This window comes from Pipra filicauda, unplaced genomic scaffold (genome assembly GCF_003945595.2).
Source record: "Pipra filicauda isolate LSUMZ 115617 unplaced genomic scaffold, ASM394559v2 scaffold5_size6683894_pilon, whole genome shotgun sequence".
Classification (NCBI taxonomy): domain Eukaryota; kingdom Metazoa; phylum Chordata; class Aves; order Passeriformes; family Pipridae; genus Pipra; species Pipra filicauda.
The window spans coordinates 2074258-2096166 of NW_024104754.1; the positions used below are offsets into that span (position 1 = coordinate 2074258).

A 21909-nucleotide genomic window follows, 5' to 3' on the forward strand; every position below is an offset into this window, starting at 1 on the left:
ATGCATCAAACTGAAATATAACCTCTTTGAAAAAGTAATTATTACTGAGATTTTCAAACTTTATTTTGGAAATGCCTAGAGTGTGCAGAAGCATTTCCATACAGTCATTTTGCTGAAATTCTTAGACATTTATACAAAAAAAAAAAAAAAGAATGTGAAACACCAATAATGAAGTTCATTCATTTAATTAAAATGAAAAACAGTCCACAGATTTAAAGGAGAACTTGGTCCACAGAAACAAACTATGTAAGTTTTGTTCTAGTCCCTTCTAGGGTGGAACTGATATTTAAACTAGTCTATGTTTCTGGAATAATCTAATTTTAGGAAGCGCTCTTTGTAGTATCTCTAGAAAATAGTATGTAAATATACAAAACACCAATTCATGTTTAAGCTATTTTGAGAATCAAATCCTCCTTTAAAGAGAAAAAATCTGTAGTCTACAATTGAACATTTAAATACAAGGCAAAAACCCAGTGTGTCAGTGATAATTTTTCCTACAATTCTTCCCTCAGTATTTTAAGTTTGAAAAACAGTATTGTTTAAAATTAGCAAATATATAAATTTGGTCCGCAAAAATCTTGTAGCAGGTAGAAAAGAGAAATACATGTATTGCAAATTGATCTTATTCATAGCATAAATCTATAAAACTATGTATTATTTAGGAAAAATAGGTTAAAAATGATCTTATTTATAGGTTTAAACCTTGTCCCAACACCATACGGGTAGCGTACAGAAAATTTAATATTATGCTTAGGATATGTAGTTTGTGAAAACTACTTAGTATTTCTTGTTATTTTCTCAGTAAATTGCAACACAGAATTCAAAACCAATGTACTACTAAAGTGAACTTTGAATGAAGTCCCAGAAATACAAGAATTTAAACAAAATAATCCATAAATTTGAAATACATGCTTTCTTTTTAAATTAATATGACATTACCATTTTCTTAAACTTAATTTTTACTATACATCTTTAGTGGCAACAGATAACAGACTGTCACAGACTGAATTTGTTGGCAGGATTTTTCTATTGTCCCTCTATCAGATTCAACTCTATCAAATGCTAGTTGACTACTATTGGAATGATTTTAATACAGTATTCTACTTTCCACAAACATCAATTTCAATGAAAAGGGCATAAGAGGTCTTAGAAGCAGAAATGTTACTTAAGGCAGAAAGTTAAATTATTGTCTATTAGTACAGGCAGAGTCAACTAGGAATAAAAATACTGAAGACATTATTTCATTTTATTGGGCTGTAATGGGGAGGGACCACAATTAAAAAGTAAAAAACCACCTACCATATTAAACTGTTGCACTTTCCCTCCTCCCTCAATTGTACAATTATATACAAATCCGCTGAACTACGTCAAGATTAGGCAAGTCTGCACTAAAATAAAATGGTCATTTTAGCAGCTTGATTCAAGAGTGGCCACCACTCTGCCAGTCTTGCGAACTTCTTTCTCCTTCTTTTGAACCTTTTCCTTCTGCTTTTCCAGTTTTTCCTGTGTTTTTCTAATATCCTTAATTTTTTTCTTTATTGTTGATCTGTCATTTTGACTGGAAACTCCCAAAGCCTTTGGAGGGGGAAACAAAACAAAACCTCATCAGTAATTTTTTCCAGTGGTACTGTCCACAGTGCTTGTGCATGAACAATTTAAGAAAGTGTAATTGCTGCAAGACAGTCTGTTTATTTGAAAATAATGACTCAGGCTTCAAAAGCATTGTAAATAATCATCTGAGTAACAAGGTAAGTAAAGAGACTAGGGCCGACTCTTCAGTTGTGAAATAACAGTTTTGCATTTTACAAACATGTAGATCCCTGAGAATTTCCAGAAAATACCATAGCAAGTAGAAGTCTCAAAATACAAGAGGAATTTATATTCAGTAACTACTCTTTAATTTCAATATTAAGGATTTTAAAGTGTGTTATTAGGAAGTGATTCAGTAAGCAGCCAGTACACTTCAATGTTCGATCAGGAGGTGGCAGCAGCTGATTCCACGTTCCTGAATGCTCTCACACTCCGTCAACCCGAATGGCATTCGGTGCACACTGACCTTTAGGCTTCAACACCAAAAGTTCCCCAAATAAAGACAGTCATTTAACAGGCCAGTCACTGGTATTTCTTCTGAGTCCAGGAAATTTTACAAAATATGGGACATTCAGTGTTGCACATCTATTTAAAGTGCAGGTATGTTTTGGAGACTAAGTTAGATGCATTTTTCCCCCTAAACCCCTCAAATTCTACTTTTGGTTATTAATAATAATGTCCCTTAAGCCAGAATAGACCAATGAACCTCTCTTAGTCACACATCCTGCTTGTCCAAAATGCAGTCTGATAATCTAACAAGACAGAAAAACCAAAGAGTTTACTAGCACTATAAGAAGTACATATTACCATGCAGCTTTCAGATGTGAAATAGCAAGAAAAGGCTCAAAAGATTTAGAATATATATTTTCAGCAGGAGTAAAAACCTGAAAAATTTAAAAGATCACTGGATAGGATTTTAGCCTTCCCTTTTGAAGAGGATATGTGGAAGAAACAGATTTCTAAAACAGGATCCTGCAATTCTATGCATTTGAATTGGCCGGATCGTATTTTGATATGACCTTATGTTGAGATGGATGACAGATGAATCAAGACCCTTTGGACAGTTATGCCTAATTTCACTTCCTCAAGATGCAAACGAGGAAACAATATTTGTTATTTTTCTGATTATAAACAGCTTGTCTTTAATTCTACAATTACTAATTACCATCTAACTGTATAGTCTTGTATAGTCCAAGTATTTCAAAAGCAAGTAACTCCAAATAAATAACAAGAGCAAGTAAGTCTAACTCCCTTAAAAAGCCATGAAAACAAGAAAATACTTTGTGTTTAAAACTATGTCTGAATAAGCAGTGGAACTTATGTGGTTACAAATATATCCTGGTATATTCACTTACCTTTAACTTCTCGCTGTCGAGCTGCATTAATTGCTGTCCATCTACATTCATAGCTGTGAACTCTGTAATATACTGCTCCATGTTCATTCCCATTAACCAGTGGCATACTTGCTGGGTGGTCCATTCAGAAATAGGTCTACTGTGCCATTGATTTTGCTTTCCTGTTGTTGCAAATTCGTCATCTAATGCCTAACCAATTGAGAAAAGTCACTATGAGCAATGTTTTACTTGACTATATGTTGAATTCCAGTTGCTAGTTGAGTTTGATTAACAAAATGCATTTTTAAACATACTCTATTCCAGAAGGACTTAAGTTCTTGAGATCAGTTTACAGTCAGTTTGCCTAGGAGTTTATTATAAACAAAAAGACTACAGCATTCAACACAAAGTCAGTCAGAAATAGACAACATAAATGTTTTTCTTTAAGAAATTATATAGCAAAACATTAGCTTAAGTTGGATGTATCCTAACAGTGAACACACTGCTCACTTAGTTGGTTAAAGGAGCTCAATCCTAATGTTAGATGGTACCTTGCACAGCATGAAGAATCATCAAGTAGCACTTCAACTCTATTATTCGTTATTGTTAAGTGACGGAAGTCCAGTAGTCAGTAAATCTGGTGACTGTTCCAGGCATAGTTTTACTACATTTCTAAAAGAGAGGACTGTTCATTCTTTCAACTAATGCTATCACATCAACATTTTAAAGGGTCTAGTGGAAAATGACCATTTCAGAAACACAAGCGCTTGTAGCCTTCCACTGAAAATACACTGTGCCAGCTCACGGAGCTTTTGAAGCATACTGCTTCAGTTTGCTTCTGAGGGGAAAAGGTACTGCTATTTGTCCTGAAGCACTACTACATCACAAAAGAAAATCTACTTAAAACAGAGCTCAATGTCTTTACAGAAGAAATTTGAGTGCGGTACTTGAATCAGTAACATCAGTTACCTAAAGTTTTATTAACTATCCAAAATGATCCCTCACTAGCTCGTGATTGAGTATAGGCTGCATTAGACTTGCATATGCTCCACTAGGCAGCTTCCATGATTGATCAAAGATATTTGCAAAACAGCAGAAAGTACTCCCCCCTTTCCCAGGGAGCCTTACACATCATTTGTAAACAGAAAACCTGGAAATAAGCAACTTCTAGTCATGGATTTGAGACGTGACCCTGTAAGTCTCAGGTGAACAACTACAGCTCCCAGCCACAAGGATCTCACAAAATCCAGCTTATTTGATGGAATATTTGGGGGATTTGATTGAATGTAACAAAATAATTCAGGTGACTGCAAGTCAAAGATGGTGAGATGCAGGCCTGTGATGTGACCTGATCATACAGTACACTGGATCTGAGTGCTCAGCATGGCAGGCACCGGGAGTCTGAGGTGAAACAAAATTTTAAAATTTCTTATGTATTGAAGGATCACATGTAATCAGAAATGGTTCTGCTTCCCCTGGTCTGTGAAACAGAGGACAGTGGTTACATGAGGAGACAGTGCAGATAAATAGGAACGAATCTGTAGAGCAGAACATTTTGTGCTGAGGTTCTAAAATCTGTACTACAAGCATTTCAAAGCATTTTCACTTCCAAACAGCTATAGTCTGGTCACACCAACTTAATGGTCATTAGCAGCTGGAATGTAGCAGGACCACTGCTGGAGCACATCTGATTTAATTTCCAAGGTAAATCAAAGTAAGGCAAGTGGGAACAATCAGGAGATTTATTTTTAAAAAATGAACTCCTTATCCAAATCAAAATCCTTATGTAGACATAACAAGTGTGAACACATCTACCTTCCTGATGTGCAAAAGAAAAATAACAATTTACATAAAATAACAGCAAATGGCTCTAGAAGAGGTTTTGCTTGAAGTGCTCAGTACAGCATCTGTATCAAGACAACTGGGGCACTGTAGTTTCCTATCCAAGCTATCAAGCTTGAGATACTTCATACAGAGAAGATTAATTTGATAAATTACCAAGGGAATTTCAAAATGCCAATTGATTTTAAATAATTTCAGATAATAGTGCTCCTTAACCTGATAATGTAATGCAAAATATATATTGGTAACTTTGTCTTACACTCACACATGTTCATGAATAATACATTAAAAGGGGGAAATACTTTACATTTGAAGTTTGACCTGTATCTCAGAGTCACGTGTGGTCTATCAGCTGCAAGAACTACTAAAACATATATATTGCCATACATATTTTTTCTAATATATATCTACTTCTATTCCTTGGAGGGGAATGTGCATGTATCTAAATATCCCCTTTCCATGGAGAAATGTGTAAAATGTTATATTCCAGTTGGAACTCACTCTCTAGTTTTATTGAATCTGTGCAAGCCATGCAAAAACTTTGCTTCTGTAATTTTAGAGTGTAAGTACTTGAGGAAGGTGTACTCCTGTCAAAAAAAAGAGGCACAGATTCATTCATTTCACTGAAGGAACACAGTCCCCTGACAGAATCCTGGGGGGTCTCTGCATCAGTTCCTCCAAGCTGTGTGGATTAGAGCAGGTAACAGACTGGAGTCCTCCAGGCTGAGCTACTAATTGCAATATAGGGTTTCAGCATCAGCAGTTGCTAACAAATTCCTTCTACTTCATATTGGTAAAGATAGACCCCTAAAACCAGAAGTTGTTGTAGCAATACCTGAATCTGTGTTAAAACACCTAGACATCATCTCCTCTCAGAAAGACATTTAATCCTGTATAATTTGAATTTTTCATTACTGCACAAGGGAAAAGCACACCTAAATACTTTTCAGAATATGAACAGGTAAGTGAAAACTGTAGAAGGGTAAGATGAAGAACACACACTTCCAAGTAATGCTTATTGCTCATTAAATAACACCTCTACATCATTTTATCCCAAATGTTCATTCAGAGGCACAAGGAACATGCCAAGCTGTTTGTACATCAAAGTTACGGTCCCCAAAACAGCCAGCATGCACAGAAGAAATCAGCTGCAAATGCAGAAAGCAGAACTAAAACTACTTATAAGGTAAGGAAGCATGAGAAAGCCATGTGCTCCCACATAAAAACACAGGTGATTCAGAAAACAAGTACAGAAATACTGAAGCTCTGAAGACAATACAAAGCACAAGAAAACACCACTGCTGCCACACCATTTAACATATTAAGAACTTTAGAAGGATTACCAGCTAGCTTGCTAGCCATCTGTGAGGGAAGTGCCTCTGCTGTAACTAGCTGGCTGCTAACGACATAACTCTCAGCAGGCAGTCACTTCCCCAAACTGCCTGTGAGCACCTGCCCAGCAAATGCAGGCTGTTCAGTGCTGCCCTTGTTTACATCTCTAAGAGGTGCTTCCATCTCTTGTTTCCTAACAATTCCACGATTTATAAGGCAGCATGCAGTGGTGCACCCCTCTGCAAGCAGGGGTTGTTACACTGGATAGCATGATTCCTGATGGATAATTATGAACCCATTCAAACAACAACCATCATGTAGAAATTCTACTTGTGAAGAGCTTAAGTTAAGGATCCTGTCCAATATCTTTACTGATGATCTGGATGAGGGGATTGAGTGTACCCTCAGTAAATTTGCAGACAACACCAAGTTAGGTTGGAGTGTTGATCTGCTGGAGGGTAGGATAAGGCCTTGGAGAGGGACCTGGACAGCTTGGATCTATGGACTGAGACCAACAGCATGAGTTTCAACAAGACCAAGTGCCAGATCCTACACTCTGGCCACAATAACCCCATGCAGTGCTACAGGCTGGGGGCAGAATAGCTGGAAAGCAGCCCAGTGGAAAAGGACCTGCGGGTGCTGCTCAGCTGCCACCTGAACATGAGCCAGCCTGTGCCCAGGTGGCCACGAGGGCCAAGGGCATCCTGGCCTGTATCAGCAATAGTGTGGCCCGCAGGACCAGGGCAGCACTTGTCCCCTGTACTCAGCACTGGTGAGGACACACTTTGAGTTCTGTGTCCAGTTCTGGGCCCTCAATTCAGGAAGGACATTGAGGTGCTGGAGCAAGTCCAGAGAAGTCCGAAGCTAGTGAAGGGTCTGAAGAGCTGAGGGAGCTGGGGTTGTTCAGCCTGGAGAAGAGGAGGCTCAGGGGTGACCTAATGACTCTCTACAAATTAATCCACTGCTGCAACCTGTAAACAAGTTATATGATTTTTGACACTTCAGATTTTTAATTTAGTGAATTTATATTTATAACACTGTTTGTAAGACTGTTCTGACTTTCTACATATTACTGGAATATTAAGGTTTTCACCAGAGCCTGATTTAAGACAGCTAATAAAACCCCCCTGACATTCATGAACCACCAGTTTGGCAAGTCCTCTAACTCATTTCCGTAAAATCACTGTGTTCAGCTTTTAATGAGTTTAGAAATTAAATCCTTTAGTTTAGGAAAAGATGCCCATCAGTCAATCATCAAATGAGACAATATCTCAGAATGTTACCCATGTGTTTCAGCTGTAGCCAATGGAGTTAGCTGTCCAGGGGAATGAACACTGATTTTCAGATATCTGATTTCTACCTATATATCAAAACTACCAAATTCTGCCTTTTTTTGGTTGTTTCTTTTTTTCATTTTTTGTTTGTTTGTTTGTTTTTATTGAGATGAAATTTTACAGTAAAATCAACCTGTGCAGAAGTGAAGGTCAAAAATGCTGCAGTTTTTATTCACCCAGGAAGTTGCTTTAAATTAGTGGAAAAGAACAACGTTATATTTAAAATTAAAAACTGCAATTTGATCAGAGAGTTTACTCCAATTTTTATGATATAACTAGAATCAGAACACACAGGCTGATGTCACCCACTAGTCCGTGTCCTTTAGTTCATTAACAGCTTATGATTCTCTATAGTGCTCTTCAACATTCAAATATGGAATAGCCATCTAGTTTCACATTACACATATCTGTTTCTGTTAAACATGCTGTAGTGTGAACAACAACATCAACAAGACACATATACACACTTTGAAACTCACCTCATTTGAAGAGAAGGTTAAAGTGTGTGAACGACCTGACAGATTTGGTTCTGTCACTAACCCTGAAAGTTCACAACTTGGCTTGCTATGGTATGTATCATCTATGACAATTCTACTCTGCAAACAAGTGGAAATAACGTTTTATTAACTCACTCCTCGGAAAAGCAGGTCATAAGGTGACATTCTAGTAATTTTGATTTTTGGTTAAAATAAAAAAGCAGTACAACTCAGTTACCTTTAGAACACACATGAAATGCACTAACTACATAAAGCATCTGACTTGTTTCTGTTAAACTTCTGAATTCAAAAAAACACAGTAACAAATTTAAATCAATATCCCCAATAAGAGCACCTTGTGTGCAGAATTGGTCATAACCTGAAATGGTGTTAAGTACATAAGGAAATACATGTGGTTACTTTTTCAGCAGGCACCCCATGCTTCAGGAGAAGCAATTTAAAATGCATTTGTTGAAATTATTCATGCCGAATTTGTATTAAACTGAAGCCTAAAGTTCCTTTAACAGCTTCAATAAGGGTGGTAAAACACTGTAACAGGTTGCCCAGAGAGGTGGTAGATGCCCCATCCCTGGGAACATTCAAGGTCAAGTTGAACAGACCTCCGAGCAACCTGATCTAGGGGGGTTGATCTAGGTGACCTTTAAAGGTCCCTTCCAACCCAAACTACTCTGTGATTCGGTAATTCAGTTTTGAGGTGGCTGCATTTGAGGCACAGAATCATGTAATCTGAAAATTACTGTACATGAAAAATACTACATAAATGCAAAATATCTTTAGAAGAATTTTTATAGTATATGGACTATATCAAGCTATGTAAAATTTCTTTAAAGTACCAAATAGTGTAAAAATACTACAACAAAACCGAACATTTCAGATGTTAAATAATTACTCAGATGTCTTTAGAAAAACTAGTTTAAATAAACATTAATTATGCAGTTTGACCACCTGAATATATTATTTGCAAAACAGAACACTCTTCTGAAATAAAAGATTGTTACTTTAAAAAAAAAATAGTATTTTATTACTTCACTAAAATAATAAATTTGTCAAAGCAAAATTCAGGTTAGAAATATGACTAAGATACTATCATGTGACTATCACATTGAAAGAATGTAAAATCATACTGAAAGAATGTAAAATCTTCATAGCATTACTGTTTACATTCAGTTATTACACTTAGTCTGTGTTTAAAGGAAGTTTTTTGGATCCTTATGCCTGGTTTAGTATCTAAAAGCAGCAAGATCTGCAACTTAGCCAACCAGTACTGGTACAATCTCAGGCAGGTTACCTGAGCAGCCTGGGACTCAAGCTGAAGACTCTGATAAAACCTGATGCTACACCTGAATACTTCACAGCAATTTGGTAAAAAATCCTTCTGAAGAATAGTAATGTATCTCTTTTCCAGAATATCCTCTAATTTGATTACCTCCATTTGCAACTCAGATTGTGACCTGTATGATATTTTTCTTTAGTGAGTGAAAAATAATTCTGCCAAAAGCACGTATCCTACTTTTGCCTGTCTAAAATTTATTTCTCGGCACTATTCTTTGTTGTCTACAAACAGTAAGAAATCACCATTATTTTCTCTAATTTTCTTTAAGTCTCTAATCAAGTAACTACACTTTTAAGGATGCCATACCACACCCCTATATGCATAAATAACCTGAGATTCTAAATTAAGCTGATCTTAAAGACATTTTTCTTCAGTAAATTATGCTCCCATAAGAGAACTACATTTTTGCCATTATATTTATTGAGTACTTCTGTATTTATGTTCTGATTGCAATTTAACCTGAACTCTCAATTTTCTAGATTATTCTATTTTTGTTATGGGAGCATACACTTGATCTTTGCACTCCCTTATACTCAAAATTAATGATACACATTTCCAGCCTCAAATAAACACACCCCAAAAACCAAGGAAAAAACCCATCACCACCATAACGCAACAAACAAAAAACCTCAAATCACAGCTTGAGTTTTCCTGCTACCTTTGTGTGGTACTGTCCATGACTGAAAAATGGTGTTCTATTTACCATGTAGATTATTTTATTAGTTACATTATATTTTAGGGGCTTCTTTAGTCTTTTAGATGAAAAATTATTACCAGAAATAATAGAATACTTTGTCCATCAACCTATTCTCAAATTAACTTCAACCCAAACTGAAAATCTATTTAGGAGCTTTTATTTTAGCCGCCCTCCGTTCACTCTTTCTACCTTTACAGAGAAAATCAAGAACAATTAAGAAACAAACCAGTTAAAAAATCCAAACCCAGCATTATGATATTTAAGCAAAAAGCTTAGAAAAAACATGAAGAAAACACAGCCAAAAGTAAAAGCATTTGAGCATCGTTGCAATGTCTTCTCCACTTCCTGCTCCTATTCAGTTTTTAGAAGGAGTAATTTCCTTTTAAGGATTTAGAGCCAATTGCAAAGATTTTTGATCCTTGAAGAACATAGAATTTCGACAGAAGAGGTTTTATAGGTATGCTTTCTATGATTTTAGATACTAGAATATAAATACTTTATACCACCCTGCTCTTCCTTGCATCAAAAATGAAACGCTGCGTACAAGCTTACAGAAGCTAAATAGAGTTCTGAAAAAACAGTGAATATGAACAATATTTATGTGTATGTATCAGAGAGTGGCACTAAATGAAGGGGCAGATAATGCAAAGGGACTAATTTAAGGACAGTGTAGTTCAGAAGTTCCATAAGGCTAAAGAGTCTGCAAGTACTCATCATAGGATTTTAATTCCTGTGTTTCTAGATTTCACAAGCAGCAAGAAGTTGACTCATTACATTGTCAAACTGTAATTTTAAAACTAACTTCAGTATCATTTTAAGAAAACAAAAACCTTCTAGGTGCAGTAACTCTTAGAGGCAAATTGTGCAGAAACAGAAACCAGTTAAAATATAATTACATTTCTTACATCATCAATGCTAAAACACAACTACACAAATTATATACAGTGCAAAATACTCATTACAAGTGAGAGACTTTTTATATGACAAAGTTCTCATTTAAGAGTTTCTACTTCTACCTGTTCTTTAAGAAATGCTTTCACATGATCATATGGGATATTACAGACATAAAAGCAGCAAATACTATTGCTACACTTGCTATATATTGCTTTATTTACACATTTGGAGTTAACACCAACAAAAAGAAGTATTCTTTCCTTAAATTCTGAGAAGATGACTTAGTTCCTGCTTTTATATTGTTTTAGTAACAAGACTCACTGCTGAGTGGTCAAGCACATTTCTTTGTCAGCTTTAATGTCTTTTCAAAGCAAAACAAGCCAAAGCCTTGTTACTGTAGTGCAAATGTAATTACCAACTCCAGGTTAAGATCTAGAACGATTAGTCATTCATTCCAAGGAACAGCCACTGTCACGTTACAGACCTCAAACACTGCAAAGTGAAAACAGCCTGACTTTGGAGAGGACAAGTATGATTTTATGATTAATGAATGTATGAGAATCTGTTCTTCAATGGGATCAGCTTTCTGCCATTTTACAAAGCAGGAATATAGCTGGAGACTTGCATAATCTTCCAGCTGCTGTTTTGCAACTGGCACTAAGAAAAAGAGCAGCAAGCAGCAATTACATGCTGCAGCATGAGAAGGAAACAACAAAAAAAACCCCAAACCAGTAGCAAGAAACCAGCTGGAAGGTTTAAGTGATAATCAACTTGGATAAAGTAGACAACAATAAGAAGAAAAGGCTATTATTTCAGGGCAACGAAAGGAAGAGAGCACCCAATCTGGTAAGATCTATACCTTTTTGATGGCCAAAAAGAACTTCTATATATAAAAACCTTAAGAGGTGCTTAAGCACATTACAGGTGCTTATAGTAGAAATGCAGCAGTGGGATTTAGAAAAATTATTTGAATCAGAAAGGAGGAATGAAGAGGGGACGAATGGGTTCTTCAGAATCAATGACTTTGAAAGATAAACCTCTGAATGTTTATCTGGACAGAAAACATCTCTTGATAGCTTTGCTGCAGCCTATTAAGAGATCAACCATGCACTCCTATTTAATCAAAAATTTTATCAAAATATATGCATATACCCTGCAAGATCCTTGGTTATGTACAGAAACACCTTTTGGCCACTGCACGCGTCAACAGAAGCGAACAATGCAGGAGCTGACGCACACTGGGCAATATTCTATAAAGTTCTGTTCTACTTCAGAGATCAAAAAGTTCCTACTCATATTAAGTTCCTGTGTTATAGTAAGGTACTGGATGGTTCTAAACCCACTTTCTGTAATTTTTAAAAACTACATATGATGATAACTTAGTCCTATCACAGGGACTGTAAATTTACAATGAGAAAACAGAAAGTAATTTAAAAAATGTATTAGCCTTTTAATGCAATCAGTATCTGGAAACATGGAAAGCAAACTTATTATCTGTCATCTCTGCAAAACATCAGTGACTCCACGGACTACAACCTGGCAAGTTTCTCTTCTGGATATGCAATTTCTCTCTAATAACAGAAGAAAAGGAAAACATGAAAGGGTGTTTTGCCCATCCAAAGTGAAGAAAAAGTGTGAAACTCAAGAACAAACTTAGCTTATGAGGTTACTCAAATAACTATAATTTTCAATCTAACAAAATCCAAAGGAAACAAGAATGAAGTTAATAAGTTTGTTGGGAATAGTCTTACATTTAGGCTTAGTCTTACCAAACATTTAGACAGTGCACACATTAAACTTTTTACTTTTTAAAGCTATTTCTTTCAAATGGTTTTAAACTATAAAGATGGCAACTTTATGGCTACAGACTGAACTCTGTAGTGTCACTTTTAGGACCTGGTTAAAAGGTTTTAAATTATTAGAACATTATCAGTTACTCAGAAGTAGTTTCTTGGAAGAGACAGTGTTCTATGGACACGCTTCTTGGCTTTCAATACTAAATTTGTTAATGAAAACCAGGATGCTATCCTTTCTCCAACAGTCTGGTATTCCAACCCTACATTCCAGTATGGTAAGAACTGGTTGGCCAACTGCTTGGAAGGCTGACCTCTATTTATGTACGCTTCCCCCAAGTACTAGGCTGGGAAACAGATTTGGCTTTTAAAGCTATGCTTTCCTAAAGCTAGTGTTACTTTTAGTGTTATAAACCAGCGAAAAAACATACCCTGTGATTTTTCCTTGTGTTACTTCAGCCTGAATAGCCACTACTGATGTTTCAACTAAAGAGGAGGGAACAGGAACACTCACACAGTGTCTGCTTGTGAGGGCTGTAAATTCTCAAACTTCTGCAGCAACGTTTGTAAGAGGTGATGTGGTCATGGACTAAGTCATTAGGCTTCCACATACTAACCACTGATGTTTTTTCTTTATCAAGATGCAACATTTAAATATTCAAAGCACAAATCAGTCATCTTTACCTTGGTTCTGTTCTTCTCTTGACCGTGCTCACAACCATCCTGCCCGCTCTGGGTAACGTGCAGGCTGCTACTAGAAACTGGAGGCTCTTTGTGGCTGTCTCCAAACCAAGAGAAAGGCATGCAAGTAGGAGCAGGGGAATCTGAATCTGATGCAGATAGATTGTTGCCAGAGTCATCCAAGAGTTCTCGGGAACCTCTGAGATAAGCAGATTAAATTGTGTTTAAACAACAATAGAAAAACCTCCATCCCATCCCTCAAACACACAACCCCCGCCTTAAAAACAAGAACAAACTAAAAACACTCAATACTTATTTTCAACAGTTTCACAGCACAACTGATACCTGAACTGATATTTACCTTTAAAGATCCATGCAAAATAATGTGAGTTATTTAACATCACAAATTTAAGAACTTTTGCAGTATTTCACACAATTAAAAAATTGCAATATACTAATTTAATTTACTTGTCATTCATCTTTCTAAGCAAAATACAGTTTTTATATATAATTTGCTCTGAAGTTTTCTGTGTATTTTTTCTTATTTAATGAGATTAGAAGCTCCTCTCTACATCATTCATCTTCATATCATTTTATCACTGTTAAACATGAGTGTACTTCAAGATCACAGTAATGACAGTTTTAAACACATTCTTAGGTTACAAATTTTATGAATGCAACACGTATGTACTGAACTAACAAAATAACTACCTGCTATCCAGAGAACCTCTCAGATTTTCTTTTTCTTGCTTCTTACCCTTGCCCCCAGATTTCCGTAATCCCCTGAAGTGAAAAAACACAGACTTCATACAGCATTTGCATTTACACAGTTGCAACATTTTTTAAATCAAGCAAACTAATTTTTACATTGATTTCAAGTTACAAAAAGCAACATTTGCATGCAAAGTAGTTTTTACATTGATTTCAACAGTTACAAAAAGCATCTTGTTACACAAAGCATGATTTTCCAGATTATAAATGCAATTTAAAAAGTTGCCATTCATGTTTTAAGAATGACAGTATCCTTTCAAAGACCACATATAACCAAAACAAAACCAGAAAATGCCCAAAGAAACATAGCATATAGCAGATACAACCAAGAGGAAGAACACAGTTTTATTGCTATATAAGTATTCCTATGCAGTGCAGTGACTTGAGCCAAGTCACTACCTACACTATCTGTGTGTGAAATAAGTTATCATTTTTATATTATATATTATGATGCCATTGTGGCAGTACCAGTTTAAGTCTTCAATGTTAGATGGCTTCAACAAGCTCCAATGTCTCCAAAGGAGCAAGGCTTACTGCAAAATGTAGCAACTCTTTCTCTTAAATCCCCAGAGTTCAGTTACCACACTATTTCCAGACAATATGCAGCTTGCGCTTCTCTTTTACCCCTGTGGGCAACCTCATTTTTTAAATGAAACTCAGAAATCTGCTCATGCCTGCCTCCAAGGAACAGTTCAGTAAGCAGAGACTATAGTCAAAGCTATGTAATGACACCTCTGCTATAGAAGGAATTAAGGCAAGAAAGGTATCTATTTCATAGTATAACACCAGCAGGACATAACATTAGAGTTTAGGCACCAACAATATTTTGGCATAAAACTACACATGTATTTGCAATTTAGTGTATTCAGTGGTGTATTCATAAAAAAACTGAAGAACCCCAAGGAATTCTTTGACAGGAAAAAAGTATAGATAAATAGTCAAAATGTGGTAGAAACATGAAAGGAGCAATACAAATTCAAGATGATCAAGACTCTATCCAGTGATGTTGCTATGAAGTAGCATTACTGGATTTCCTCAACATTTTATTATTTAGATAACATGATATTCTCAAAAGTAACACAGGGCACCATTTTTGTCCGAAGGAACAAGAGTAAAATCTTACCCAAAATCTGGAAATCTCCTTTTGGACTTCCCTGACGATGTTCCTTCATTTGTTTCTACTGTCCTGTCTTCATTTTTCTTTTCTTCTGCTTTCCACAGGGGGGTGAAAAATAAAAACATTATTTTAAAAATACCTGCAAGTTTCAAGTACTAATGACAATGCTTGTGAGATACTAAAACCTGAGTGACCATGTTAAAATTCACATTCTCACATGCAGACACTAGCTGAAAATACTACTGCCATATCAACCTAAGTTATTCTCTGTGACATCTTCCCATCATTCTGGTTGTGCTGTGACACTGAAAAATGGCAACACAACAGTTACTTATGACTGTTCAAAAATACTGCTTTTGATAAACAGAATTATTATATTATAGAATTCTATACTGCCTACAGAAAGATAAAACTTGCCACAGTATTTTGCTTCAATGAATTACAAACAAAAGATAGTTTAAGATACTTTTTTCTAAACCTATCTCCTCCTCTTGCAAAATGTCAACTTCAAAATGCACAAAATAGATAATTAAAACTACATAATCGGTATAAGATGCATGAAAGAAACTAATTTTTAAAGCAACAGTTGAGCAAGTAGAGCATTTAATCATCCTTTATTATGCTTGAAGTATTATAGATGTTCCTTTTGTAATTTTTTCTGGTTCAGTAGTCTAGGCCAGTTACTTCAAACGTGGGCTGTGTATGCAAGCTGCCAGCTCCAGAAAGTGTGCCTAACCAACATGACAGTCAGCACCTGAAGAGCAGACAGATCCTAACAAGCTGAGTTTCTTGGAAATGGTATAGAAATTGTGACAATTCTAAAGAAACAACTGGGACTTCGAAGCTCCTCCAACACTCATATTTTCAAAACTGCATACAACGCCTCTTAGGATCCAATTTTTCACCAAATAAAACATGTTCAATACCAACTTTTCAATAATTAAATAAAATTAGGTGATGAACTTAAGCATCACACTACCACTTCTCAGTGGATTGTAACAGATTACTGCAAGTTCTAAATGCACTTACTTTTAAGTTCTCAGGCTACTTGATGTTCTTTAAATAATTGAAATATGTTTTGTATTGCAAATCAGGTGTTTCATAACTAAGCTGCTTGTGAGAGAGATGCTATCTGCTTTTTGTGAGCCAAAGCAGACTTTAAGTTCTGCCTTCAAGACAACTCCTGACATGAAGTAATGTACACAGATGCCTTCAAGGACCATAAAACCCCAAAATCATGTTTATTAAACAAAACTAAAGACAATTCCCTACCACTTCATCAGCTAATAATAATTCCAGAAACATGTAATGATTATCTCAAAGCTGACATACTGAATTATCAGGATAGTCAAGAGTTTATCCCTTTTTGGTTTTTTTGGTATATCTGATCAGTAGTTTCTGATCAACATCAGAACTTTAGCTGATTAGTTAACCACTCTTTCTAAACATGTAACAATCAATAAATTATTAGCTACAGTTAAACTAGTTATTTTTTCTGTCAACTTAAATACAAAAGCAATAGAATTACTTTTAATATTGACATTTGTTTCCACCTCTATTTCCAGAGGTAATATTTAAGAAAAGAGCTAATTTCTTAAATGCAACACAACAGGTAGGTTAAAATACAGACTGATACATGAATGCATGGGAAGGTAATAGAAAGGATTATTTCAATGAAATAATAGGTAGACATTTAAATATGGTTAGAGAGCAACAATCTAGCAGAAAGTAGCATTTGCGCACAAAGAGCAAGCTCTGTATAGTAATCCTCATCTTTGATGCACTCCATTAATTAGCTCCTCCAGGGGCCAATTTAAAAAAAAAAAAAAAGGTGTTTGCAATGCTTCTGCTACCACAAAAAATGTAGAAAAGAAAGCAAAATCAATATATTTATATATTAGGTACTTGTTTTGATAAATGGTTTGATTTTTTTTTTAAAACTAACAGAATCACAGAATATGCTGAGTTGGAAAGGACGCACAAGGATCACCGAGTCTAACTCCTGGCCCTACACAGAACCATCCCCAAGAGTCACACCATGTGCCTGAGAGCATTGTCCAAATGCTTCTTGAATTCGGGCAAGCTTGATGCTGTGACCACTTCCCTGGGCAGGCTGTTTCAGTGCCCAGCCACCCTCTGGGTGAAGAATCTTTTTCTAATATCCAACCCAAACCTCCCCTGACACAACTTCTGGCCATTCCCTGCGGTCCTGTAACTGGTCACCACAGAGAAAAGATCAATGCCTGCCCCTACTTCCCCTCACAAGGAAGTTGTAACTGCAATGAGGTCTCCCCTCAGTCTCCTCCAACTGAACATACCACGTGCCCTCAGCTGCTCCTCACATGACTTCCCCTCAAGACCCTTCAACACTTTCATTGCCCTCCTTTGGACACTCTCTAATAGCTTAATGTCTTTCTTGTATTGCTGGGTTAGAACTATTTTTAAGACTTTATAGAAACACAAATTGAGGAGAGCATAAAATAAATCCTGTTTCAGGGTATTAAAAGAAGGGTTTTGCTGAGCTATATAGAAAAGACAGCAAGTATCATCTGCCTTTATACATTTGTGCTAGTTGATTACAGAAAATATCAAACTTTTAAAAGATTATATTAGATGCCTTTTCCAATTATTCATAAGAAAAAAAGCCAAGTATTTCCATCAAATAATGCTTAATAGTGACTAGGCTGATTTTAAACCCTTAAGTCTTACCCTTGGCCTCTTTCCCTTTCCCTTTTGCCTCTCTTTGTTTAACATTCTTGAGATACCCTTGAGGAGAACTTGGAGTCATCTCTTCAGGAGGAGGTGAACGAGGAGTGGTGGTGCTATTTTCGTTGCTTGGTTTGTGTACTGGAGAAGAGTGTGTGGAAGCAGAAGGACTTGACTCTAGAGGACTTTCTGTGCTTTCTCTTTTTTCCAGCTTTTCAGTCTTTCGATCTGAGTCATCCAGGCGTGGGAGAGGTAATTTTTCACTTGTTTCTAAGGTCTTGGTTAGGTACATAGTGGAAAGTTCTCTGTTGAGAACAGTATCTTCTGAATCCTCATCCTTCAACAAAGTCAAAAGTCATTTTATAATAAACATGACATATACTCATTTACTGTATGATCTTTTACCAGGACGGAAGGATATGCTATGCTACACAAAGTTGATCAGTTCTGAAAATTTTCTGAATGTACTCGCTTGTGGAGACCATCTTGAAACTCATTTTATAGGCTTTCTGTTATCCACCTTTATATAGATCTTTTTGCACATCAAAAACCATCTTTTTCTAGTCAAGTCAGAAATATTCTGCTACACCTTGGCCATTCCAATTCAATGTAACCACTTTTCAGTCTAACTGAATTAGTTCAATGTTCTCCTTCTATGACAGGCTCTCTCACATACTGACTACATACACCTCAATTCTTCCACTGTTTTCCAGAAACATGATAGAACGTTTTACTGGTATACTTCTTGTGAACTTAAATGATGACTTATGGAGTAATGAAGCATTTCAGAAGTATTTAGTTTTTGAAGAAATCTGATAACTAACTTGTTTCAGATGAAATAATAATAAGATAAATGAGTATATTTCACAACATATCACTGTATCAAAATCTCAGTAAGCAGAATACAACAAGCTTGCATAGTTCTTTGCTAACTTCAAATTAACTGTGCCACAAAAACATGCCAGAGTTCACATATATGGTATGAACCCAAAAAGGGTTTTTTCACTTGATACAGCATAAAAATATAATGCTTTGGCACAGCCTGAATGAAGCATGGACAACACTTAAAATTGCAAATACCGATAAAACTCAACACATATTCAGGCTCCTGTATGCATAATTATCTACCAGTATCAGTACCTGTAGATTTGCAGTCTGTTGTCCAGCCCCAAGAGATTCTTTCAGCTTTGATCGAGAAGGTGGCTGGCGTTTCACTTTCAAAGCAAGCTGAGCTTTTGCTTTGTGGGCACTGGTGTCTAATCTGGGAGTATCCCCAACAAAAGCATCGAAATCTGCAACAAATAGGAACTTCTTTAAAGAACCAAACAAATAAAACAGCACAAACTGGTAGGCAAGTTTACCAACCCACCATCCAGAAAAATATTCAGAATTTAGATCAGAATTATTCTACCTGTTAACCATTACTATATGAAAAAACTCTTTATATTATACTACACTATTTAAACACATTCTCATAGCAATTTCTAGTTAATTTGAAATATACTTCTACTCAACTTCTTCAATTAAAAATATAAAATCCAACAGAATATAATTGTATTATGGCTTGAAAACTGAATTTTATTTTCAAATAGATGAAAATTTGTGCCCTGAGTGTGTTTTCCTATTCTCGTTCTTTAAGACAGAAACTCACATAAGCATTTACCACATATTTTAAAAATATGATTCTTACTTGAGCCTCCATCTGATATTTTATAACTTTCTGGGCACAAAATTAAAAGGAAAAAACCATAGCAAGTTTTGCTGTAAATCATAGTTTAAAATTAATGGGATTTTAACTGACATATCTCAGTGTTTTAGTCCCACTAACATTATTGATTTCACTGACAGAGAATCTGAGGAACAGTTAAAATGGTTGTCTCTCCATCTGTCTCCTCTTTCCCACAACATTTAAGAAATACATTACAACAATACTGAAAATGTTGGGGGAACCTAAACTCAGCTATCCACACTGGCTCAGGTCAAATATTTACCCAGTCACTATGAAATAGCAAACACTTCACTTCTTGTAAGAACAAAAAAACCAATACACATGTAAATCCTCCTAATTTTTGTTATATGCAAATCAAAAATCCTACAACCTACTTACCAGAAAGGAGCATATCTAAAGAATTTATTCTATCTTCTATTGATTTGGTTTCTTTTTCATTTTCTTCTTTTATCTTTGACTGTTCGTTAGGCTGGCCTGGACTTTGACAGCCATCTTCCAATAAACTGCCACGTTCAAAAACATAAGGCATTTTCTCATATACTTTTAATTTAGTTTCAAGTTCTGAAATCTGCAAGAATTAAAATTCAGAAGTGAGATACAACTCTCCAAAAATTCAGAAGTTTATTTCAAAATATAATATTGCTTTACTTTTTCCTGATATATTTTCAGTTGTTCTGCATATTTCTGGTCTCTCTCTTCAAGTAGCCTTGAATGCTCTTCTTCTTTCTTCATAAATTCTATTTCTCTGGTGAAAGAAATATGTATATATCTATGAAACAGTAATACACAGAAATGTAGAAAAATACATAAAATAGAAATATGCACAACTGCATTTACTAAAAAGCATTCCACTAGTAAATGGAGACAAAAATCAGCCTGTAAGGTATAACTGATTCATTAATCTTGTAATGTCATAAAATGACCTTATAATACATATAAATATGTATTTGTACATATAAAATGTATTTGTATGCTTCTTCTGTCTTCAAAAGAAAATACATATGACTATTATTTACTCTGGGCAGAAAAAGGATGCGTGGCAACACTTTTTCTGCAAAGTTACAACCATCTCTCAACTTTTAAAAGTGGCAAGTTGTATACACATTTAAGCCTGAAATACATGCACAACTCAAATCATTACATCTTACTCTCTTCCACAAAGATACATGCACACACAGTATTTTCCTTCCAAAAGCAATGGTAAAATTCTTTGTAGGAAAATAAATTGCATTTCAAGTTTCTACTTGGTTCATCCTACAGAAATTGTGATGGCTGAGTTTTACAAAAAGAAACAATGACTATGAAAAGGAAACAAAAATAAAAGTTGGTTTTGGCTGCATCATATGGAATGACATATAAAACCAGGAAATAAGCATAAAACATCTACAAAATATGCAAAAGCTTCAGGGACAGTCAAATGAATAATGGGAATTTGCTTAACAGTGAAGAAATGGAAACTAGCATGTTAGCAGTCGTCTTAACGTACTTTTGAACTTCCATGCGGATAAGCTTGGGAGGAGAGGGGAAAGGAGACCTTTAAAAAGATCACCAACCAGCACAAAAATGTACTGTTAAAAGTAACATTTCTGGATGTGGACTACAGAGCAAAAGACCATATAAACTGCCTTTAAAAATAAATAGGAAATAGAGAAACTGGGGACAAGAGAATTATATGTTTACAGTAACTATAAAAAGCAACAGTTGTGTTCTCTATTATCGAGACACATCTACAAATATTTTGCAATTAGCTGTTGTTTAGCTAAGAGGAAAGAAGGTAGAACAATTAGACACAACTGCAGGACAACAGCATTCAAGTCTTATACAGGTGTATCTAATAAGCAATATTACTCCTACTCCAAACCCATTAACAGATTGAAGATACTGTTTTCATGCTGCCATTTTATTGGGCTAGATACACATCCCAAACTCAATTTTTCTCATAATTCCTGTTACTCCCCCTACAAAATATAACTTCTAACTCAGACTGAATCACATGTATCTGACTTTTATTAAATATCCTCTGATGCCTACTCTATCTGGAACATATAAATCAGTCAAAGGGTTTTCCACAAACAGCAAATTTTCCACAAACACCTCATGTCAAATTTCAAGTAGTCCTTCCAAAAGTATAGATGTATTACAGCTTCTCAACTAAGTTGTTTTAAAAAGATTGTAATTGAAATATTAAATAATTGTTCCTAAGGTAAGAATCAAAAGCAACAGCAAAATTTCTGGAGAACCTTTCCAGAAGTCGGTGAC

At 35.5% G+C, this 21909-nt stretch overlaps 1 protein-coding gene across 8 annotated transcripts in view; it reads right to left on the reverse strand.

Annotated features, from left to right (window-relative positions):
* Positions 1-21909, reverse strand: part of LOC113994500 (neurabin-1-like) — a 48036-nt gene that overhangs the window by 2704 nt on the left and 23423 nt on the right. For 2 of the 8 annotated variants that reach the window (XR_005566030.1, XR_005566029.1), the window contains exons 10-19: positions 20299-20395; positions 20029-20218; positions 19062-19213; positions 17925-18258; positions 15222-15309; positions 14039-14110; positions 13331-13526; positions 7912-8028; positions 2946-3134; positions 1300-1575 (exon numbers count right to left, since the gene is read on the reverse strand). Coding sequence is in view for 6 of the 8 variants with exons in the window: in XM_027733607.2 (XP_027589408.1) it covers positions 1408-1575; positions 2946-3134; positions 7912-8028; positions 13331-13526; positions 14039-14110; positions 15222-15309; positions 17925-18258; positions 19062-19213; positions 20029-20218; positions 20299-20395 (1603 nt within the window). In the remaining 2 variants the exon portion in view is untranslated. Of the gene's footprint in view, positions 1-38; positions 1576-2945; positions 3135-7911; positions 8029-13330; positions 13527-14038; positions 14111-15221; positions 15310-17924; positions 18259-19061; positions 19214-20028; positions 20219-20298; positions 20396-21909 lie in introns of those variants that run through there. The other 6 variants (XM_039387987.1, XM_027733606.2, XM_027733607.2 and 3 more) reach the window with 5 other exon arrangements.